This window comes from Triturus cristatus, chromosome 4_1, assembly GCF_964204655.1.
Source record: "Triturus cristatus chromosome 4_1, aTriCri1.1, whole genome shotgun sequence".
Taxonomy (NCBI): domain Eukaryota; kingdom Metazoa; phylum Chordata; class Amphibia; order Caudata; family Salamandridae; genus Triturus; species Triturus cristatus.
The window spans coordinates 548,978,284-549,001,165 of NC_140585.1; the positions used below are offsets into that span (position 1 = coordinate 548,978,284).

The 22,882-nt window shown below is 51.2% G+C and overlaps 1 protein-coding gene across 8 annotated transcripts in view; it reads right to left on the reverse strand.

Moving 5' to 3' along the window:
- Positions 1 to 9,747: 9,747 nt before the first annotated feature.
- Positions 9,748 to 22,882, reverse strand: part of UPF2 (UPF2 regulator of nonsense mediated mRNA decay) — a 1,571,752-nt gene continuing 1,558,617 nt past the window's right edge. For all 8 annotated transcript variants that reach the window (XM_085652863.1, XM_085652867.1, XM_085652865.1 and 5 more), the window contains exon 22: positions 9,748 to 10,965. In XM_085652863.1, coding sequence (XP_085508989.1) covers positions 10,956 to 10,965 — 10 coding nt within the window. In that variant the 3' untranslated portion in view covers positions 9,748 to 10,955. The remainder of the gene's footprint in view (positions 10,966 to 22,882) is intronic.

A 22,882-nucleotide genomic window follows, 5' to 3' on the forward strand; every position in this document is an offset into this window, starting at 1 on the left:
GGCTGCAGCATGTATTATGCCACCCCTGGCTGGCCTCCCATCGTGACACAACTGGCTGATCACTCAGCTGGGGCAAGGTCGTGTAATCACCCCTTGCTTAGGTGTAGTATCCCTATACCTACCTTCTATATAGACACATGGGTAACCTGTCAGCCACTCCTATAGCAGGCCTTAACAATCCTGGAGGCAGAGTGCTTGGTAACATGTGAGATGGTGCTCTAGCATGAGCTGAGCCTGTCTGCAGCGTTCGGAACCATGTCCTTATAGCTGTTCTATGATATCGCCTACCATATACTCTTAAAGTGCCTTATAATCCTCGCGGTTATGGTAACTATGGTTTGGCTTTATCAAAACATGTCGTGTAAGGTGTCTGACACTTTGGAATAATACCCCATCCCATTTCTGGGGATGAGGATATTATCCCTCCCCTCTAGAGGGAGAGACATGTTAAAATCCTACTTTGCTGTTTAACTCGGACCAAAGCCTCAGCATCACAAAATGGATGCTGCTGCCACAGACACGAGTCTGACCTCCTGCAGCTGGGAGCCCTCCCAGCCAGGGAGGCCGGGACAATAGGTTTCCTGCTTGGGGGGGTGCTAGCACCTCCCCAGACGGACTTAAGTGTATTGGGGCAGGGAGGGCTGAAAGGAATGAGACATGCCTGGGGCACACAAGGTGCTCCATGCATAGTCCAGTTCAAACCGGTGCTGGGGCCTTCCAGCCCCAGCTCTGGCGCGAAACTGGACAAAGGAAAGGGGGTGTAGCCACCCCCCTTCCTGGTCCCACCCATAGGAGGGACCTTGCAGGGAGCCCAGCCCACTACCCTAGTATATTAGGAGGTAGCTGAGCCCTGTGAAATTATATTATCCTGAACAACTGCAACTGGAACAGAAACTCTGGACCTTCGACATTCGACTACAGAAGAAGACTGAAGAATCTCCCTACTGGCTTTGCGACTGATCCTACGAGGGACGACTGCAGAGACTGACCAGCGCCTTGACCCCCAGACACCTCTGAACCAGATCCCCTTCTGCAGCATAGCTGAGACCGGTGGAGGCGACGAGGGACGTGGGACCAGCTACTTGGGAAAGGTGGCTAGTAACTGACTAGCGCGACTACTGAGGCTTCCTCGAGGCTGTGCTTGGGGAATTGAGAAGCCCCAATTCCGAGCATCAGCTGCAAAGAAGACCAGCTCCCCACACTTCACGTGTTCTGCGTGGGGCCCTTCAGCGCTTGACCTGCTTAACGCGTTGTCCGGTTGCTGGCCCGTTGGCTAGTGACCTCTACGACGACAATCCTGCTGTTTTGCTTTGCTGGTCTGGCTCCTCCAGACTGGCATTCGCCCCCCTGTCAAAGGGAAGCACCTCAGGCCTTCCTGGTCTGCAACAGAAGCGAATCCTTCATCCTGTGTGGGTTGCGCTTGCCAAGGGTTGTTGGGTCCGAACTCGACATCGACACTGCCAACAGCAAGAGCCTTCGTGGGGCAGCTCGGCTCCTGGTTCTGGTCATCCTCGACGCCTCCTGGTACCCCTGGCTGCTGCGACAAGCTTCACCTCTTCACCTGCATCTTCACGACATCGCCTGGTTCCTCCCTGGTTCCTTCCCGGCTCCTGGTTGGTGACCTAGACTCTGTCCTCTCTGCTTGCAGGTATCCTTCTTCTTGATTCCAACCTTGGACTCCACCGGACACTCTTCACTGACTGCCTGTCAGCATCTTTTCTTCAGGCATCCATAGGAGTCGACAGAGAAACCCGACACAGGTTCACACCTATGCATCCGCAGCCTGTGGGCTAGGTAAACCGAGTACTCCGGTGCTCACGAGGGTATTGACTATCCTAGGGTCTAGTTTCCAAGTCTCTAACTCCTAGCTCCTTCCAAAGTGTCCTAAAACTCTCAATTTCTAAATATTACTATTTCTATCGACTTTAATGCATTACGCGTGAGTGTTTCCACACTGCACCTGAATCCCGTGGGCCTCCCACTTCCTAGCACCTGGTAGTATAGCGTAGCCCCAGCGATTCCCTAGGCCTAGGCCTAACCTGTGTTCACGACAGTGGTCCTTATACCACTTACTTAGTATATGGTTTGCGTGGCCCCTAGGGCCTAACTGTATTACTTACCTGTTTGACTTATGTATGCTTAAATAAGACTGTGTTGTACTTACCTCAAACCTCATAAAGAGTGCTGAGGGTATTTTGACTAGAATAAATACATTCTATTTTTATATATATCTGTTGTGGTGTCCTTTCATTTGGTATTCAAGGGATTGCAAATGGTATAACAGCTGGCTTCACATGCCATACAGAGTTTAGCGTAAGACTGCTCTTATCCATGCTACCACTAGGATAGCTGGTCTAGAAGGTTGACTTTACAACCAATCACCATAAGGGTTGTTTGGACTGATACAAGGTGTACACTAGAACTAGTGACATCACATATCAGGCCAACTTCTCACACTTCCTGCTGGAGAAGTGCCAAGTGATCCCCAGACATGCGGTGGTACTGAGGTGGCATGGCTGGAGGGGTGGTCTCGAAGGGGAGGGAGTAGCCCCTTCGGACAAGCTGCAGAACCCACCTGTCCGATTTGATGGTGCGCCAGTGGTAGAGGTGATGGCGAATCCTGCCACCTACTGGCGTCTGGTGAGCCTGAACACCGGACTAGGAAGGTTTGGAGGCAGGGGCAGCAGGGGGGGTGGTGGACTGACCTGCACGCTGGCCTCGTGACCCGCCTCTACGAGTCCCACGGCCGCGGCTGCGCTGAGACTGTTGCTGCATGCAGGCCTGTGGCTTTGAAACGAACGTGCTTGGGCGCCCCTTCCTTGGCCGCGAAAGGAGCGAAAAGCAGAAGCGGAAGGAATGCGTGTAACCGAAAGTCCTAAGGACTTGGCCGTAGCCCGAAAGTCCTTAAAACGTGCCAACACGCAATCTGCTTTATCGCCGAACAGGCGAGTGCCATCAAAGGGCATGTCCATCAACGTGTTCTGGACATCCCCAGAAAAGCCAGTCATCCTCAGCCAGGCATGACGACGAAGCGCCACTGACGTTGAAATCGCCCTGCCCAGCGAAGTCAGCAGTGTCAAGATCACAACGGATAGTTAACTTGTCTGCGTCTCTCCCCTCAGCAATAGCTTGGGAGAGTATCGTCTGAGCCTCCACCGGACACTGAGGCAGCACTTGCGCAACCGTATTCCACACAGAATGGGAATAACGGCCCAAGAGACTTGCAGTGTTCACAGACCGCAGGCCTGAACTGGCGGAAGAAAATATTTTCTTGCCAAACTGCTCCAGTTTCTTGGATTCCCTGTCCGGAGGTGCGGAAGGGAACACGCTCGGGATGCAGAGGCTTGGACAACCAAGCTCTCGGGGGTGGGGTGTTGGGGGAGAAAAACCGGGTCGCCCAGGGCCAGGCGATGGCGTCGGGCCACGTTCTTGACCACAGGAGCCCCTGTGTTGGGCCTGGACCAGGTGCCCAAAAGAACGTCTGAGAGTGTATCGTTAAAGGGCAGCAGCGGCTCCGTAGAAGCAGGAGCTGGCCAAAGCACCTCTGTCAGGAGGTTAGTCCTGACGGCCACAGTAGGGAGATCGAGGTGGAGAGCCTCGGCTGCCCTACGCAGCACCATAGAATAGGACCCACCCTCCTCCGTAGCCACAGTAGAAGGAGACAGTGAGCCAGGTTCCGGAGCATAAGCTTGGTAACCTGCATCCCCCGGATCCACATCCCAGTCCGGGTCTAACTCGCATTGAGGTGCGAGAGGGTCCTCAGACCTCTCCCAGTCCTCCCCGTCCTCCACAGCCTGAACAGGTGGAACATATGGACATCTGTGGATATAGGGATAGATGTTAGCAAACGGCATCGGAATCGGCATCGGTAGACACCCTCCGGCACCGGCTCCACGCCGGGGAGAAAACCGAGGATGGTGTCGGCCGGCGCAGTCTATGCTGGTGGAGGTCGTACAGGGCCAACCGGCATGGACGGGGATCCAGGCCTGGATCCACAGGGGTCCCTCGGCGTCAAGGCCGGCGTCGCCGTCGGGGACGGAGCCGACTAGGTTGAAGAACGAGGACCCCCAGCCGGGCCCACAGGGCCCGAAGGCCCACAGAGGGGCCGGACGGTCCGAAGATATGCGCCATGGCTGACAGGAACTCCTGCAGCTGGGCCGGAGTCGCGATGGACCGAGAAAGGGCGGGTAGGCCATCGGCAACTGCGTAGGCTCCGCCGGAGCAGCAGGGTCGGCGACACCTGCACCCTTAGCCGTGTCGCGCGACCGGCTAGGGGAAGGCGGAGAACGACAATGCTTCTTCACCTTCTTGTGCTTCGCTTTACCTGACTACCAGTGCGAAGACTTCGATTGATGGTGATGGCTCCGCGGCTGGTCCCTCGACCTCCCACAGGACCGGGACCTTGAACGGTGCAGAGCCGACACCCGGGCCTCCAGCCACTTTTCGGGACCGCTCCCGCAAAGTTTTCGGAACCATGGTCCGGCAGTGGGGGAACGACCCGGAATCATGGTCGCGCCCCAGGCAGTAGAGACACTCACAGTGCGGGTCCGTCACCGACATCGTGTGGGAACAGGCCGTGCAGGACTTGAAACCGGCATCCCTATGCACCTGTAGAGTGATATGTACTAGAAAACAGAGACAAAAAGTCCCAAAAACTCAGTCAATAAATGACTGGGGGTACCGCTCTCTCCGGATCTGCGCTTTCTTGCGCAGAAAAAGAATAGACGTCAGCGCATGTGGGCGCGTCTAGGTAGCTCCAGCGACGTCATCTCGGCGACTACAACGCCAGCGACGTACGACTATGCCTACCAACGATGCCTACCGACGTGCAGGGGTACTGCTGATGAAAAACTTTACGGATCCAGTCTGACGCCTGGGGAGATTATAAACGGTAAGGAATCTATCACTAACGTGTCTCTTTCAGATGAACATTATTTAATTGGTAAAATGCACTTCATACTTCAGTATACATTTAGCCAATGATATGCGGATAGACTATTTCTCATAGGGATGGTATATGGAATGCTGTGGAAAAAATGAACAGACGATTGTCATGTGGGCAAATAGAATAGAGTAACTGCAGCTTGAGAAGCAAAATCAAAAGGGTTTGTATCTGTACGAAGGATACATGGTGAGAGGGTTCAGGGGGAAAATGGGAGAGGATTGAAAGTTGAACAGAAAAGGCAGAAGTTAACAGCATGGTGTCTCCAAAATGGACTGTAATGCGGATATCAGTCACCTGAATCTGCTGCGACCCCAAGGCCGTTGACCGAGTTGTGCTGCCACTAGAGGTGTCCAGGGGGCCTTAGATCTAGATCACCATTGTTGGCTACTAGTTGACTCTGCTGCTCGCAAGGTGGTGTGTGCCTCCTGCTTGTTCAATCTGCATGCTCTGTGAAATGGTGGCCGCAGAGGTACCTGTAGCCAGGTAGGCATTAGCACTCTCTTGCTCCATGCGAACAGTTCAAGGGCTGCATTAGTGTACCCTGTCACAGTCCACCAACTATGTTTACACTGATGGAGGAGCTCTATCTTCAATGTTGGCTACTAGCTGACTCTGCTGCCGGTAGGGTGGTGTGTGCCTCCTCCTTGTTCGATCTGCATACTCTGTGAGATGGAAGCCATGCTACATGTGAACAGTTCAAGGGTTGCGTTAGTGTATCCTGTCACAGTCCACTAACTATGAGTACACTGTTGGAATGCTAAATGAAGCACCTCTTGCCGGAACAATAGTGAAGGTTGGCAGGTCCCAGAGTGCCAGGTCAATGCATAACGCACATTAATGTACAATGGCACAAGGTTGTGTACAGCGCCTCAAGTGCTGCTCATTTCTACCTTCATGTGTGGGGAAGTGCAGAATCCGGGGGGCCTACCAGAAGTTTACCCAACAGTACAAAACAAAATTAATATTCGCCAATGTGCAGAGAGAGGGCAAGACTGTTTTAGGTTCGCAGTCATCGCTTGCACCGAAGCAGCTTCAGCATGGAACGCTGGCTTTTGGGCTGCAAGAGTATTTATTTCCAGAGCAACATTTAGTTTTTTCTAATTAATTTATCAAGGCACCATGTTGGTATAATATGGCATCTTGCTAAGCACAAATTAACACCCAGACATGTTCAGTTTGTCAACAATGTAACATTTCTGCACATTTGTAGGTTTCACCAGCACAGCACTTTCGCTGTGCTTAAGAAATCTGTATTTTTTAATATAAACTTAAAAGGGACTTCTATCTCACCCCTTCTCTTTCCTGGCTTCTCATTGGTTCCTGTGAGTGCCACTTACCTTTCCTCCATTTCTATTGGCTGTAGCACATTTTCCTGCACATATCAATGCTTGTTCCTCATCTGCTTCTCGTATCAGTTTCTTGCAGCCGAAATACTGTTAGCATCTGCTTTGGTGGAACTATATTTTTGTTAGACTTGATATCTTTTGGCGTGTTTCTCCTGAGTTTTTGCTTTCTGACCTCCCGGTTTTTGCTGGCATAGTGTTTTTGCGCACTTTTATCACTGCTGATCAGTGGTAAAGTGCAAGTGCTTCTGTGGTAAATTGTGTTATGGAGTGGTGTTTCCATGATTGGAAATTTGATTTACTTGTTAGTCCCTAGTAAAGAGCACCGAGTGTGCCAAGGCCTGTAAATCAAATGCTACTAGTGGGCCTGCAGCACTAATTGTGCCACCTACGTGAGTAGCCCGGAAAAGGTACCAGTTTGTAACTGCCATGTCGACTTGGCCAGTGCACACACTTGCCAGTTCCTCACCTTCCCTTTTCTTACATGTCAGCCACCCCTAAGGTAGGCCCAAGGTACCCCTGTGGGCAGGGTGCAGTGCATGTGAAAGGTAGGACATGCCCTGGTGTGTGTGGCATGTCCTGATAGGGAACTATGGCCAATTTCGTTTTTCGCTAATGCAAGGCTACCTGTTACCCATAGGACAGAATGGGGAGTTTGTTTATAACATCTTATGAACATAACTGGCCTGGGAAATTAGGTAGGAAAATAAAATGTAGTATGCCTGAACTCAGAATCTAAAGATGCATCTTTTAGTGAAGGTGATTTTTACATTCAGTGTTTGAAATTACCACTTTTAGAAAGTAGGTATTTTCTTGCTCAGTCATCCCGTGTGCCTCTGCTGAAATGTGGATTGCCTGTCTGGCTTTTGGATGACAGTAGGCTGGGGAGCAGGATTGGCTCCAGATAGTCTAGGTGGGTCAGGAAAGGGCTGAATAGAAAAAGACCTGGGCTGCAATGGGGGAAGGGGAGGAGATTTCCTTGCACCTCAAAGGGTCTGGTCTGCCTCTGACCATGCAGTCTCCACCTCCTGCCAGGAAGTCACACCAGAGAAGGCAGAACTGGTTACGGCTGGGAACAGACACACTCTGCCTAAGAGATCAAAGGATTTTGGGATATAGATATTGGGGCCAAGACCCCTGAACTTTAGAATGCCAAGAAGAAGAGCTGGAGAAGCTGTGAGGAGGAACTACCACTTTTCTGTGTGCTTTGCTGTGTTGGCCTGCAGTGGCTGCTTCTGTCTCGGGCAGTGAAAGGTCTGGACTTAACTTTCTGCAATCTACTTTGTGAGTTTCTCCTAGGGCTTGAGGTAGAGCTTGCCCCCTGTTGAAGAAGTCTCAGGAACAACAAAGACTTCAAGCTCTTCTGCCCTCAGCACTGGGGACTGTGTGTTTTGTGTTGCAACAGAAGAGAAGCAACCCGACGACGTCTACGACGCTGCTGCCGACTCCGTGTCCTGAAGGCACCGACACAATGCCGCACCACGACCCTGGTCTCACCGACTATGCCTGCTGACGCTGCCACCGAGCCGGTGCTCGCACAGCGACCTGTGGGCACCGCCTTGCTTCACGACGACGCCTTGGTATCCCTGAAGGGCACCGCCCATAAAGTTACACGACGCACCGCTCTCATCCCGCACCGCAGCCTTGGCCTACTGACGACGGCGCTATCGGCTCCAATTAGTCAGTCGACAACAGCGCTTCAGCAACAACGACGCAGCTGCTTGCACTGCGACCTGCCAGCACCGCGATGAACACCGCATTCACTGCGCACCGCAACCATGGTCTCACCGACGCCGCCATCTGACTCTTCTGCTCGCATCATGACCCGAGGGCACCGCAAGCCGCACCGCTGCACTTCGCACCCGACACTAGCACTCCTGACTTCAACAGAGAGGAGTTTGATCTGCAATGCGTGTGACTTTGAGGGTCCCGACGACTGCTGCACCGACCTCCGGAACCGACGCCTGCGGACGCAATGCTTTTGGAAGCTCAACGAGAGATCGCCGATGCCCTTCATTTCTAAAAGGTACTGTTTGCTGGTCTTCCTGACACCGTAGCTGGCCCGCAACACCGCGGTCAGCCAGAAATGTTTGGATTTGTTTGCTTATGACGCCATGATAGCCCCGGACTGAGCTATCGACATCGAGGAACTGTTTTTCAAGCATATTTTGATAACTTAAGATTTTTAAGTACTGTAATGTGGATTTTTATCGTTTTTGGTCTTGTCTTAAGTATATAAAAAATATTGGATATTTTTCTAAACTGGTGTGGTGTCCTTTTGTAGTGCTTAGACTGTATTACTGTTGGGTATGTGCAAATGCTTTAAGATAAGCCTGACTGCTTGTGCCAAGCTACCAAGGGGGTGAGAGCAGGGCTTATTTTAGGAATGTAACTCCCTTATCCTGACTAGAGTGGTGGTTTCTGCCTGGCTTTGGCACATGCCCAAGCCTTCCAAAAATCCAATTTCTAACAATTTTCATAAGGTTTTGCCTTTTACTATTGCAGCATTTTTTTATAACAATTTTTCACCCAGAGAATAAGTGATGAGCAGTGTGCCTGTATAAGTGCAGGGTGTGTTATGGGAGTCCACTTGGTGACTAGCGTGCCTGTATGAGTGCAGGGTACGAGGTGTGGATGTATGAGTGTAGGGTGAGCAGTATGCCTGTATGAGTGCAGGGTGAGCAATGTTCCTCTATGAGTGCAGGATGAATATTGAGATTCATCTCTGGAAGTGGGGATGCTGTATGAGTGCACGGTGAAGGGTTTACCTGTGTGGGTGCTGGGTGAACAGCATGCACGTTTGAGTGTAGGATGAACGAAGCAATAGGAGTCTGTAACTGCGGGGTGAATGGGACGATGTGTAGGGTGAGTAATGTGCAAATGTGCATGCATGAGTGCAGGGAGTGTGGATAGTCTTTGTTTGCGAGTCCATTTGCTTTAAAAAAAAATGGTAGCAAGCTTTCTTGAAAGAAATACTGAAAATACATCATTTACACCTTTTGTTATTCACATTTTCTTGCGAGAGGATAACCTCACCCTGCACCCCGACCCATGTTCGAATCAAGCTCGTTCATAATTTATATTCAACTCACAGCTTTCTGTCCCACAGCTTTAAAATGCAACAGCTGCCACTGGCTTCTATGCAACATAAGGAATAGCTGACACGTTGAGGAGCTACTTTTTGGACTTATCACCACACAATCAGAAATATGACTATCGGTGAAATGCCTTGAACTGATCAAACATGTGCTGGGCAGTCCTTCCTGCCCATGCTTGAATCGAGCTGACCAAAAGCCCTTTCTTCAGGAATACTGTGTGCATTGGTACATGTGTGTTGAATAGGATGTCACAAACAAAAAACTAAAACTTTGTTTGGCCAAGCTTAAAAAAGCTCCACAGTAGCTAATGGATCACTGCTTTCTCAAGTGTCAGTTCAAAAGGAAGACCTTGCCACCTAACTAAATTTACAACACTTTATTGCAGCATTGGCAAAGGTCAGATTTTTGAAGCTGGTGAAGATCGTGCAGCATTTCTCTGAGAAATGTTACATTACATACATCGTTTTTATATAACATGCAGGAACTGAAGACCGTAGTGGAAAAAAAAAAAAAACTGCCGGAAAAAGATCCCGTTGGAGCATTTGTTAAACTAAACTGTTTACATTTACGTGAAAGCAAAGAAAATTGTAGCTATACTAATAAATATCCGATTGTCAAAAACAGATTTCTTAATTTCTATTTAGAAAATAAAAACAAAAATATATACTCTAACGTTTCTTAAGGTGTTGATATCGAGTCTGTAAACCTATGAAGTTCAAAAAAACATTCTGTCTGGTTCCTGATCTCCTTTCACGGATTAGTCCACGACAAGCTGACTGGCACATTTTGGTTTTTAATGTAACTAGCGCTCGAGTTTCTCCGGTTTTGTAGGCTGGTATTGGGCTTGTATAAACACTCAATCGTTTATCGATAAATAAGCGTTCACAGTAGTTTTCAGCTCTTATGCGTGTTTTTATCTTCTCGGCTCCTCCTCGCTGTACCCGTCGTCTTGTACTGTATAGAAACACTTTGTTGTCCGGAAGGAAGCGTCCGTCCTTTGGTGTACTCTCGAGACCATGCGGATTGCACTGCACGTTGGAGAATGCTACTGTTTCCGCTGCCTGCGGTCTCTGGCGCGCATTTCTGCTGTAGCTTTGGAGCCCCAAAATATTCATTTTCTCTGTCGCAAACATTGTTCACCTTTCAATTAAGTTTGCCATTTGAAAACTTAAATTAGGTGGCCCAAGTCATCAAAGCATTTTCAGTATAAAAGCAATTAATTTCCTTAGCAACAGGTTTGCTTTCTTTGCGGAACTGACCTGCTTGCTAATTAAGTTCACCATCTCACTGCTTTACTTCCATTCTTAAGAAACAATTAACCCTCAAACTTTTACGCAAAAATGCTTGCTCCTTTGCGTTTGCTGTCAAGCTGGAAGCGTCTTCCTTTTCGATTTTGGGCTGAGGCGGATATCTCGTACCACCCGGCCCCATCTGCCCATCCCATGTCTCTGCTTTGAACTCTTGGCTGGCTGACATGCTGAGGTGTCCACTGCTCTCATCGGATTCCTGAAGGATTCCACTACCCACATTGTCAGATACAGGGCCGATGAAATGGCACTTGCTGTTTTATCAGCGTCTCCTGTGGGTAAACAGAGATAAAAATGATCATAAATAATTGGTTCGAATTTTTTGGGAACATATTGAAACTTTACAGTTAGGAGTGTATATCAAGAACAGGAACGCGGTACAGAAATAGCATACCAAGAAAACTCTTTTTATTAAGACAGTGCACTATATTTTACTGTACTGCTCCATTTACCATCAGGCAGACAAAAATCTTTCAAAGAATTCAAGAAAGCATGACCTGTAAACCTGAAAAGCTTCCACTCTCACGTGGGTCCCATTTAAGCCAATATCTCACAACATCCACCAATGGCGAGCTGATCACCACGCTATCCCTATACACACTGATTCTTTGTCTTTACTCACACAGTTCTGTTTACAAGTCAGTATCCAGGAGCCAACTTGGGCAAACAACTTCACACAAAACAATGGTTTGTTATGCCTGAATGGGAGAACAGTCACAACAATAAACAGCCACAGCACTACACTGAGTACAGACACAAGAGTGAGGTTGCCTCTACACACGTGGCTGCAGTGCAAGAAGGGGCACATTCATACAAGGGTGGAAATAGCCATGTAGATCTGTCTCAATGTCAAGTGTACATGCCGCACAAACCGATAACACAAAGCAACAATGCACACACTAAATTGTTACCTTCAGTAAATAGCTTTCTGGAGGACTCTGAAAATCCCTCACCTTTTAAATATTCCCCAGGCTGGGTCTAGAAACTTTAGAAGCTTTACTCCTGTGTGTTGGCAGGGGACATTGTGTGGCTTTGTGGCAACGACATTCCCCTTCAGAAGTGATACACAAAGCGCGTCACCAATGCGTTGTGATGTATGTTGCTCTCTGCCCTCACACCCTCAGCCCATTAGCAGAGTGGAATGACCCGTGTGAAGATAGCACAATTTGTGACCTTTTTTGATTTGAGATAGGAGTCCAGTTCACAGATTGGGGTGACGGGAAGGTCGTGAGGAATCTGTAGAGTATCCACCAAAAAATTCATTATTGAAGCTAAGTAACTTGCTCTTCTAATGGATACTTCTAAATTCAGATTCTTAATCTTGTGAATAGATTATGTAATATGGTGGGTCTGTGAACTGGCTCAAACCAAAACCTTGTGCAGAACCAAGCAGGCTAAATGCCCTTCTCAACAGACGTGACTGTCCAGACAGCAGTACTTCATGAACGTGTGTATATAGGCTCACATAGCGGCATGATAGATGTCTAGTACAGAAACCTTGCATGCCAATGCAATGGTAGCAGCTTTGACCATGGTGAAATAAGGCTGCAAGTCTTCTGGGGGATGGTTGTTAGCCAGTGTGCAGCAGATATTTATGCATAAAACAATTCATACAGAGATGGTCTGTTTTAGCACTGTCTTGGCCTTCTTTGCGCTCGAAAATTCTACAAAGAGCTGATCGTCCACTCAATGTGCCTTGGTATGATCGATATAAAAGCTGAGTGCCCTCTTCCTTCTTAGAGAGATGAGGTGTAGCCAAGAACGAAGGAAGGGTGATAGCCTGCAGACAAGAAAAGTAGTGACCTCTGTCAGTAGGAATGAAGCTCAGGTCCTCTATACCAACTTATCTGAGAAGAAAGTGGTATATGGTGGGTGGACGAAAGAACCTGGACCTTGCTCACAAATCTAGCCAATGTTATGGCGATGTGAAAGACTGCCTATAATGTCAGTAGCCTCAAAGGACAACTGTACAACATATCTCAAATGAGTGCACATGTGGGAAGTTGGCCTGGTATATGATGTTCACTAGTTAAAGTGACCACCTTGTACCATGCCAAGCAACCCTTATGGTGTGGTTGTAAGTCAACCTTTTCGGACTAGCTGCCCTAGTGTTAGCGTAGGCTAAGCAGTATTTGAGGCTAAACTCGTTAAAGCGTGTTAAGCAAGCTGTTTTACCAAATGTAACCCCCCTTTATACCAATGAAAGGACACCACACAGATATATATTCAAAATAGATATGTATTTATTACTCAAAGTATCCCCTAGACTCTCTATGAGCACAGGAGCACAAATCGTTAAACAAGAAAGTATTACAATATACAGAAGTTGCACTTTATATGGATAGGCCCTGGAGGCCGATCAAACCATATACTAAAAAAGTGGTATAAGTACCACGAATAGGAAAGGGAGAAGGCCTAGGGCCTCTAGAATCGCTGGGCCTACAAGGAGCTAACTTCAGTTAGTGACCAGGAGGTCCACGGGTCGCGTGTGCAGTGAGGAAAGTTACACGCGGGCTCCCATAGGTTTTCAATGGGTGCGTAAAAGTTCAAAAGTTACTGCTAGAAGGGTCTTCTGGATGGACTACGAACTTAAGACTTAAAACACAGACACTAGAGATGTTTCTCTACACTTGGGCACCGGAGTGCCAGCTTTACCTCACCCACAGGAAGCGGGTGCCTAGGTCTCGAAGTGCGTCGGGTTTCGTCTATCTGTTCAATGGAGCCTGGTGACAAAGATGCTGCAGGCGGTTGGTCCAGAAGAGATGCGGTGGATCCAAGGGTGGATCGGAGTTGTAGAAGACCTGAAAGCAGAGGGGACAGTGTTCACAGTCACTAGCCAGTGACCGGCATGGCACCAGGTAGGTACCAGGCAATGTCGGGTGCAAACAGGTGATGAGGTGTAGCTTGTCTCCGCAGCCACGTGGTCCCTGAAGGTCGACGACGTCCAGGAGTCGGTTCACGAGCTGTCCCACGCAGGCTCTCGCTGTCGGCGAATCGAAGGAAGCAAACAAGCCTTGGCAAAAGCAGGAGTCGCAGGAATTGAAGAAAGCTGATTACTCTGACCAGCAAGGTCAGAGGGGCTGCTCCTTTGGAGGGAAGCAGGGGCCAGTCTGGAGCAACCAGACCAGCGTCGTAGTTTTCAAACAAGGTCGCCAAAATGGCCACTAGCCAACGGGCCAGGGACCGGGCAGGCGCGTCGAGATGCAAAGTGCAGAGGGGCCCCACGCAGATCGTGGAGATGCTGGAGGGCTCACCTTTGGTGCAGATGCTGCTCGGGGGTTGGGCTTCTCAGGACCCAAAGCACAACTTGGAGGGAGCCTCTGTTGTCGCGCTTGCAGCTCGTCGAGTGTCTTTTCAAGATGGCTGGCTCCACGTGTCTCGGTGCCTCCACGGGTTCCTTCTTTTCAGGGACTGTGGATCGGGCGGTGAGAGGTCTGGAGGTCCAGGTCTTGTCGGTCTCAGGGCTCGGGCTCGGGCTCCGGCAGGAGGAGGCGGCAAAGCAGACGTCGAGTTGCTAGATGGTGTTTGCGTTAGCAAGATGGTCACTCCCTGACCATAGGGGAGATTTCCTTCTATCCTCTGTGCAGCAGAGCGTCGAATTTCCCGTCTTCTTCTTTGTAGTAAGTTGATTCCAGGATGTCTGAAGTGTTAGGAAACAGCTCCTACCTTTAAGCGGATTCTAGGGGCCGGACTACCTGCTAGGTCCCTCCCTAAGGGTGGGACCAGGAAGGGGGGTGGTTACACCCCCAATCCTTTGTCCAGCTCACCCCAGGTCCGGGGCTGGTGTGCCCCAGGACCGGTTTGAACTGGCATATGCACCGAGGCTCCTTGTGAGCCTCAGGCATGTCTGATTCCATTCAAGCCCTACCTGACCAATAAACAAAATCCTGTCTGGGGTGGTGCACGCACCTCCCCTGGCAGGAAACCCTTTGTCCACGTCTCCCAAGCTGGAAGGACTCCCAGCAGCAGGAGGGCAGACTTGTGTCTGTGGTGGAAGCGTCCAATTTGTGGAGCTGAGGCTATGTCTGATTTTACCCGGGTTTCAGGTACTGTACATGTTGTGTCCCTCTAGAAGGGTGGAATGCTAACCCCGTCGCCAGAATTGGCGAGGGGTTAGTATTCCAATTCGTATGACACCTTACTCGACATGTTTTGATAAAGCCAAACCAAAGATAGCATTTAACCGCGAGGTTCATAATGCACTTAAGAGTATATGGTATGGCAATATCTGGAAACGGTAGAAGGAAGTAGTTCCGACCACTGCAGACAGGCTCAGCTCATGCCAGAGCACCATCTCACATGGAACCAAGCACTCTGCCTTCAGGATTGTTAAGGCCTGCCATAGGAGTGACTTATAGGTTAACATGTGTTTCATTTAAGGTTAGGTATAGGTATACTACACCTAAGTAAGAGGTGGTTACACCAACTTACCCCAGCTGAGTGATCAGCCAGTTGTGTCAAATTGCTAGGCCAGGCCGGGGGTGGCACAATACATGCTTCAGCCCCTGGTAGGCCTTAGATACACCAATGCCCTGGGTACCTAGTGTACACTGGTACAGGGGCTCACAGGGTGATTCAATCCCAATTGGTTATGCACCTAGGGTACATGGAGTCCATTTTAAAGAGAGAGCAGATAGGCTGAGATCCTGAATGGCAGGATCTCAGGCCAACTAAGTCGAAAAACCAGCTAGACACTAGGCAAAAATTTGGGGGTAACCTTAGTCAGATATCCACCTTCCTACAGCACATCAAAAAGTGACGTCTTAAGTTCACGTTTCACAGAGTCACCACAAAGGGTTTTGGCAGAAACAAAGGTTGCAATACTTTCAAAAATCTCATCCAACAGGTAATTTAAATAATGAAGGCTAATCAGGCAACCACAAAAAAGCAGAAAGACTCGAAAAGAAGCCCTTAACAGCGAGACCTGTGCTGCGTTAGGCAAAGAACACCACCACCAACCTGGTTTTGGGACCAGCTCCTCCAACCATTGGGATGATGCCAGGGTGGCTACACTGTGCCCAGAGATCAAAAGGCCTCTCTTCCCAGGTCTTACGTTTCACTTTACTAGGAATGGGAAGGCTCACTCTGGCCTCTTTCAAGTTAAAGAAGTTCCTGAATCCTGCCCAACTGCCTTACCTGAAAGAGGATCAGTCCTATCTCACACTCCGGCCTAGCTGCCAAAAAGGCCTACGGCATAGTTTCTGCTTTGGGAGTAGTTTTCACACCTCATTAAGAGGAAAACACGGACAGCATGGCAGGCAGCAGGCCAATACTATTTAGCCTACTTGAGCTTCAGGCAAAGAAAGTTACTTTTCCTGCATATTGATCAAAACCCCAACTTTACAAACAGAATTGGATTTCTAATTAATTTAAAAACAGAACTTGAATCATTAATGTAGCTTATCCCAAACAAAAGTAAACCAAAGAACAAGTTACTTACCTTCGGTAACGATATATCTGTAAGAAACATTAGTTAGTTAGATTCCTCACCTTAGAATATCCCCAGGCGTCAGACTGGATCCGGAAGATTTTTCGTCAGCAATACCCCTTGCGCGTCGCTAGGCGTCGTCTGCGGCTCCGCGTCCGTCGTCGGCGTCGTGCGCCGGAATGACGTCGTCGGAGTACTTAGACGCCGCCCTCGCGCGCGGACGTCAGTTCTTGTACATAGCTTTCCGCGCCAGGAACGCAGAGCCATGCAAAGACCGACACTGGTGCCAAAAATAACATCTAGGGGCCTGAAAAGGAGAACCTTAACCCTAGATGTCAGTTCGCAGAACGGGGAGGATGGGAGGGTCGGTGAGGAATCTAACTAACTAATGTTTCTTACAGATACATCGTTACCGAAGGTAAGTAACTTGTTCATCTGAAAGAAACACGTTAGATTCCTCACCTTAGAATAGATACCCAAGCAATACCATCCCCGGTGGTGGGTCTGCGAACCAAGATCACAACAGAAAGTCCTGGAGGACAGAACGGCCAAAGAAGCCATCCCTCCGGACTTGGCTGTCAAGGCAATAATGCCTGGCAAACGTGTGTAGCGAAGCCCACGTTGCCGCCTGACAGATGTCCTGCAAAGGGACACCTCGTCCCAAAGCAGTAGTAGCCGCCGTGGCCCGAGTGGAATGGGCGCGCAGCCCAACAGGAGGGTCCTTTTTTGCCAAAGAGTAACAAATTTTGATGCACAAAACGACTCACCGAGAGATGGTCCGTTTGTGCACCGCTTTCCCCTTCTTAGCACCCACGTATCCAACGAAAAGTTGGTCGTCCACCCGGAACGGCTTTGTGCGGTCCAAATAAAAGGAGCGCGCACGTTTTGGGTCCAGACGGTGGAGCCTCTCTTCCTCTTTGGAAGGATGCGGAGGCGGGAAGAAGGTCGGCAAGGTGACAGACTGCCCAAGATGAAATGGAGTCACCACTTTCGGAAGAAAGGAGGGGCGAGGCCGAAGGACAACCTTGTCCGGATGAACAGACAGAAAAGGAGGCTTTGAAGATAAAGCCTGGAGCTCACTCACCCGTCTAGCCGAGGTGATGGCTACCAGAAAAGCAGTCTTAAGAGTCAGAAGACGAAGAGGACAATTGTGAAGAGGCTCGAAGGGAGCGCACATCAGGAATGTCAAGACCAGATTCAAGTCCCACTGGGGCATTACAAAAGGGACAGGAGGGAACGTGTGAGTAATGCCTTTTAGAAAGCGTGTAACCACAGGGGACTTGAAAAGAGAAGGCTGATCAGGAAGCCGTAAGAAGGCAGAGATGGCAGCAAGATAACCTTTCAGGGTGCCCAGGGCAGAGCCCTGCCGGGCCAAAGAAAGAAGAAAGAGGAGAACCTCAGAAAGAGGGGCGGAAAGGGGATCCACAGCCTTTGCTGTGCACCATGCCACAAATTTGTTCCACCGGCAGGCATATACCGTCTTTGTGGAGGGACGCCTGGCTGCCAGAATGATATCACAGACTTCAGGAGGCAAGTCAAATGGCATCAACTGCCGCCGCTAGATCTCCACGCATGGAGGTGGAGGCTGGACAGGTTCGGGTGGAGGACCGTCCCCTGCTGCTGCGACAGAAGATCCTCCCGAAGGGGCAGACGTATCGGAGGATCGGTCAACATACTGAGTAGCTCGGGATACCAGTACCTTCGTGCCCAATCCGGAGCCACCAAGATGACTTGGGCCCGGTCGTGCCTGATCTTCTTAAGCACTCTGGGCAGAAGTGGTATAGGCGGAAAGGCGTACAACAGACCGCAACTCCACTCGTGACGAAAAGCGTCGCCGAGCGAGTGCCGCCTTGAAAATTCCAACGCGCAGAACTGCTGACATTGCGTGTTCTCTTCGGTGGCGAATAGATCTAACCAAGGCTCTCCCCACTGCTGAAAGAGACCTTGCGCCACTTCGGAGTTCAGACGCCATTCGTGATCCATCATGCACCGGCGGCTGAGTTCGTCTGCTCTGGCGTTCAGAGAGCCCGCCAGATGTTGAACCACTAGGGTGACGCCCTGGTGTTCCAGCCACGTCCAGAGGCGCAGAGCCTCCTGACAAAGGGTCCACTGCCCCACCCCGTCCTGCTTGTTGCAATACCACATGGCGGTGGTGTTGTCCGTGAACACCTGCACGACACTTCCCCTGACAGAGGGAAGGAAGGCTTTCAGTGCAAGTCGGATCGCTCTCAACTCCAACAGGTTGATGTGGAGGCGAGACTCCGCCGGAGACCAGAGGCCTCTGATCTCCGCCTCTCCCATATGGCCACCCCAACCCAGGAGGGACGCATCCGTCACTATGAAATGCTCCGGTAGGGGTAGGGAGAGGCTCTTGCCCGTGACCCAATCGCGGTCCGTGAGCCACCACTGCAACTGCTGTGCAGTGCCCTCCGAGATCAAGACATGGTCGGACAGGTTGCCGTGATGCTGGGCCCACTGAAACTTCAGGTCCCACTGCAGAGCCCGCATGCGCCGCCTGGCGTGATGCACTAGTAGGATGCAGGAGGCCATCAGCCCCAGAAGCCGCAACACTAGCCTGACCGAAACCCAGGATAGAGGCCGAAAGATGGGAATCAGGGTCTGAATATCCCGGACCCGCTGTTCCGGTGGATAGACCCAGAACTGCGCCGAATCGAGAACTGCTCCGATGCAGAGGAGCTTCTGAGAGGGACTCAAGTGTGACTTCGGCACGTTGATGGAAAATCCCAGCAAATGCAGGAGATCCGCCGTAGTCTGGAGGTGGGAGACGACTGTCTGGGGCGAGCCCGCCTTCAACAACCAGTCGTCGAGATAGGGGAAGACTGGAACCCCTGATCTGCGCAGATGAGCTGCGACCACCGCCATCACTTTCGTGAACACCCGAGGGGCACTGGTGAGGCCGAAGGGGAGCATGGTAAACTGAAAGTGCTCTTGGCCCACCGTGAACCGCAGGTAACGCCGGTGGGCCGGCAGGACGGGGATGTGGAAATATGCGTCCTGCAAGTCCAACGCTACCATCCAGTCTCCAGGGTCTAGGGCAGCTAAAACCTGAGCCAAAGTTAACATCTTGAACCTCTCCTTCCGGAGGAAGGCATTGACGTTCCGGAGGTCCAAGATAGGGCGTAGGCCCCCTTTGCCCTTCTTGGGAACCAGAAAGTAGTGGGAATAACAACCACGACCTACTTCTGGGCTCGGAACGCGCTCGACGGCCCCCTTGGCCAAGAGGGCCGAAACTTCCTCGTGGAGAAGATTCAAATGATCCCCCGAGATACGGTGGTGCTGCGGTGGCATGGCTGGAGGGGTCGTCTCGAAGGGGAGGGAGTAGCCCCTTCGGACGATTTGCAGCACCCACCTGTCCGATGTGATGGACCGCCAGTGGAGGAGGTGATGGCGAACTCTGCCGCCCACTGGCGTGGAATGGGCCTGAAAGCTCGGACTAGGAAGGCTTTGAGGCGGATGCTGCCGGGGTGGATGTGGGCTGACCTCGTCGACCTCCAGATCCGCCTCGGCGGAAACCACGTCCGCGACTGCGCGCAGGTTGGTTCTGCGGCTGGTGGCTAGGCGTACGTGAGGAGGCACCCCTTCCTTGGCCACGAAAGGGGCGAAAGGCGGAAGTTTGTGACCGCGGAGCCGAGAGGCCCAAGGACTTGGCCGTAGCCCGGGAGTCCTTAAAGCGGTTCAGCGCACTGTCCGCTTTCTCGCCAAAAAGGCGAGTGCCATCAAAGGGCATGTCCATGAGAGTGCTCTGGACATCACCCGAAAATGACGTGGACCGCAGCCAGGCGTGACGTCTAAGCGCCACTGTGGTAGAAATGGCCCTACCCAGCGAGTCCGTGGTGTCAAGCCCACATCGTATAGCATGTCGCGCGGCATCCCTCCCATCGGCCAGAGCCTGGGTAAGTCGTGTCCGGACCTCCTCTGGACACAGGGGCAGCGCGTCCTCCACCGCATCCCACAGAGAGTGGGAATAACGGTCCAAGAGACAAGCGGTGTTCAAAGACCGCAGGCCCAAACTAAGGGAGGAGAACAGCTTCTTGCCAAACTGTTCTAGTCTCTTGGAATCCCGATCCGGCGGGGCGGTCGGGAAAGAGGATTGGGAGGTGGAGGCCTGGATAACCAGGCTCTCAGGGGTAGGGTGTTGGGACAGAAAACTGGGGTCGCCCGGAGCAGGGCGGTGGCGCCTGGCGACGTTCCTGTCCACAGGAGGGACTGTGGAGGGCTTGGACCAGGTGCCCTGCAGAACGTCAATGAGGGCCTCATTGAATTGCAGCAGAGGCTCAGTGGAGCTTGCTGCAGACTGAAGCACCTCAGTGAGGACGTTAGTCCTCACAGCCACGGCAGGCAGCTCGAGCCCAAGGGCTGCGGCCGCCTTGCGCAGCACCACAGAGAAAGCAGCGCCCTCCTCCGAAGCCACAGTCGGAGGAGAGACGAATCCAGTGTCTGGAGAGGTATCCAGGCCACTGGCCTCCCCCAGTTCATCTGCCCAGTCCTGTGACATTTGAGCCTGAGCGGCCATAGGATCCTCGGATCCCTCCCAGTTGTCCCCATCATCCGATTCCTGGTATACAGGAGGAAGGTACGGAGCCGGACGGTAGACATAGTGTGTCTCTAGCGGCGCCGAACGTGGCGTCCATCGACGCCGTAGCGGCGCCGGGTCCGGAGTGGGACTGAACTGGGGCCCGACGTCGAGCGGAGTCGGCGTCGGGGGTGGTACCGGTGTCGACGCCGGCGGAGGAGGCGTGACGAGGTCGACCGGCGTCGGCAGGGACTCGGGAACGGGTCCCTCGGGCGCTTGCGGCGTCGAGGCCGGAGCCGTCGACGGCGCCGGAGCCGGAGCCACCGGCAGGCAAGGCAGCCCTGTCGGGTCCGCGGGGCCCGAAGGCGCGCCAGCGGGCGCCGACGGCGGGGCCAGGCTCCTCATGGCCGAGAGGAAGGCACTGACCTCCGCCGGCGTCGCGTCAGTCCCAGGGACCGGCGGGTATGGGGACGTGCGCGGCGCCTGCGGCTCCGCCGGAGCCGCGGGGGTGGAACCACCCTGACCCTCGGCCGAGTCGCGCGACCGGCGAGGGGAGTCCTTAGAGCGGTGTCGCTTCTTGGAATGCTTCGACTTACCCGAAGACTTGGATCCCGACGACCGATGGTGACGTCGGCTGCGGCTCCGCGACCGATCCTTGGACCTCCTCCTGGACCGGGATCGAGCGGCGCGCGGAGCAGAGTGGCGGATCTCGAGAAGCTTACGGGACCGCTCCCGTCTAGCCTTCGAGGTCAGGGCCTTGCAGTCGGAACACGACTCCGCGTCGAGGCCCAAACAGTAAAGGCACCGGCGGTGATGGTCCGTAACCGACATCAGGCAGCTACAGTCAGCACAGGCTTTAAAACCAGGCATCCTACCGGCACCGGAGTCGATTGACAAGATCAAAAAAGATCAAAAAAGTTAGTCAAAAGGTGACTAAAAGGGGTAGCTCTCCCGGATCTGCGCTTACTGGCGCGGAAAAAATAAGAACTGACGTCAGCGCGCAAGGGCGGCGTCTAAGTACTCCGACGACGTCATTCCGGCGCACGACGCCGACGACGGACGCGGAGCCGCAGACGACGCCTAGCGACGCGCAAGGGGTATTGGTGACGAAAAATTTTCCGGATCCAGTCTGACGCCTGGGGATATTCTAAGGTGAGGAATCTAACTAACGTGTTTCTTTCAGATATAGTATTTAAATTGCCCATTAGTTTTTTTTCTCATAGGATCAGCTACGGTTATTTACCATGAAAATAGCTTGTGTAGGTTAGTCACTGTAGAAACATGCCAACATGCTCCACTTTTAAATACAAAGCGCCTTACCTTGTGGGCTACCTAGGGACGACGTATTCATTATTTAAAAGCAGGGTTCCTTCCTTTAAAAAGGGGTTATTTTGACAGGTTTGGACACAGGCTTGACAGCTGCAGTAGTTAGGCCATACATGGAGGTCAAAAGCCATATTTTTCCTGGTCAGGGTAGTAACCAGCACAATATGTAGTGCAGTTTATAAGAGACATTTACCTTTTCATTGGCATTGCGGTATTTTCCTGTACAATTATACTATGGCCTTACTGGAAAGCTAAATATGCCAATTGGGGACTATCTAAGTGTACCATGTCTTAGGGGGTCAGAGCACATACACTGGGGGCTGAATAGCAGTACCTCAGTGTCTAGAGATCATAAACCAGCAATACCAATCGGCAACAAAAAAGGGGTGACCTTGTAAACGGACCATTATCTCACAAGTTGCTAACAAGTCAATGAGGCAATTGTGTGAAACAAAGTTTTAAGTACTTGATCTTTGATCTACACAATAAAGTTGAGTTAAAGTGCGTGGTGTTGAAAGGTAGCAGCTCTGCATTGGTCTACTAATAATATTTCACCTAAGAATGTAATTGTAGTCCCTTTCTCTCTGGTGTGATGTACCATTGTCACTAAATACAAAGGCTGTCTTGCATTTGCATAGTAGACTTGTATACATTTGACCACCTACCTTGCTAAATCTGATTTGAAATGGGGTTTCCAAGTGAGGTTTAGCAAAAGGAAAATGCTACTTACCAGTATGCATCTGTTTTCGGCATGTAGACATGCAGAATATCATAATTTTGCATAGATCGCCATCTGGTGTTTGGCTTGGATGATTGCAGCTTGTTATTGTTTTGGAAGAAGTCTTTGTAGTCACGAGATAGGTGACTACTCCCTTGGACGATAGTGCGCATGGGCATCAAC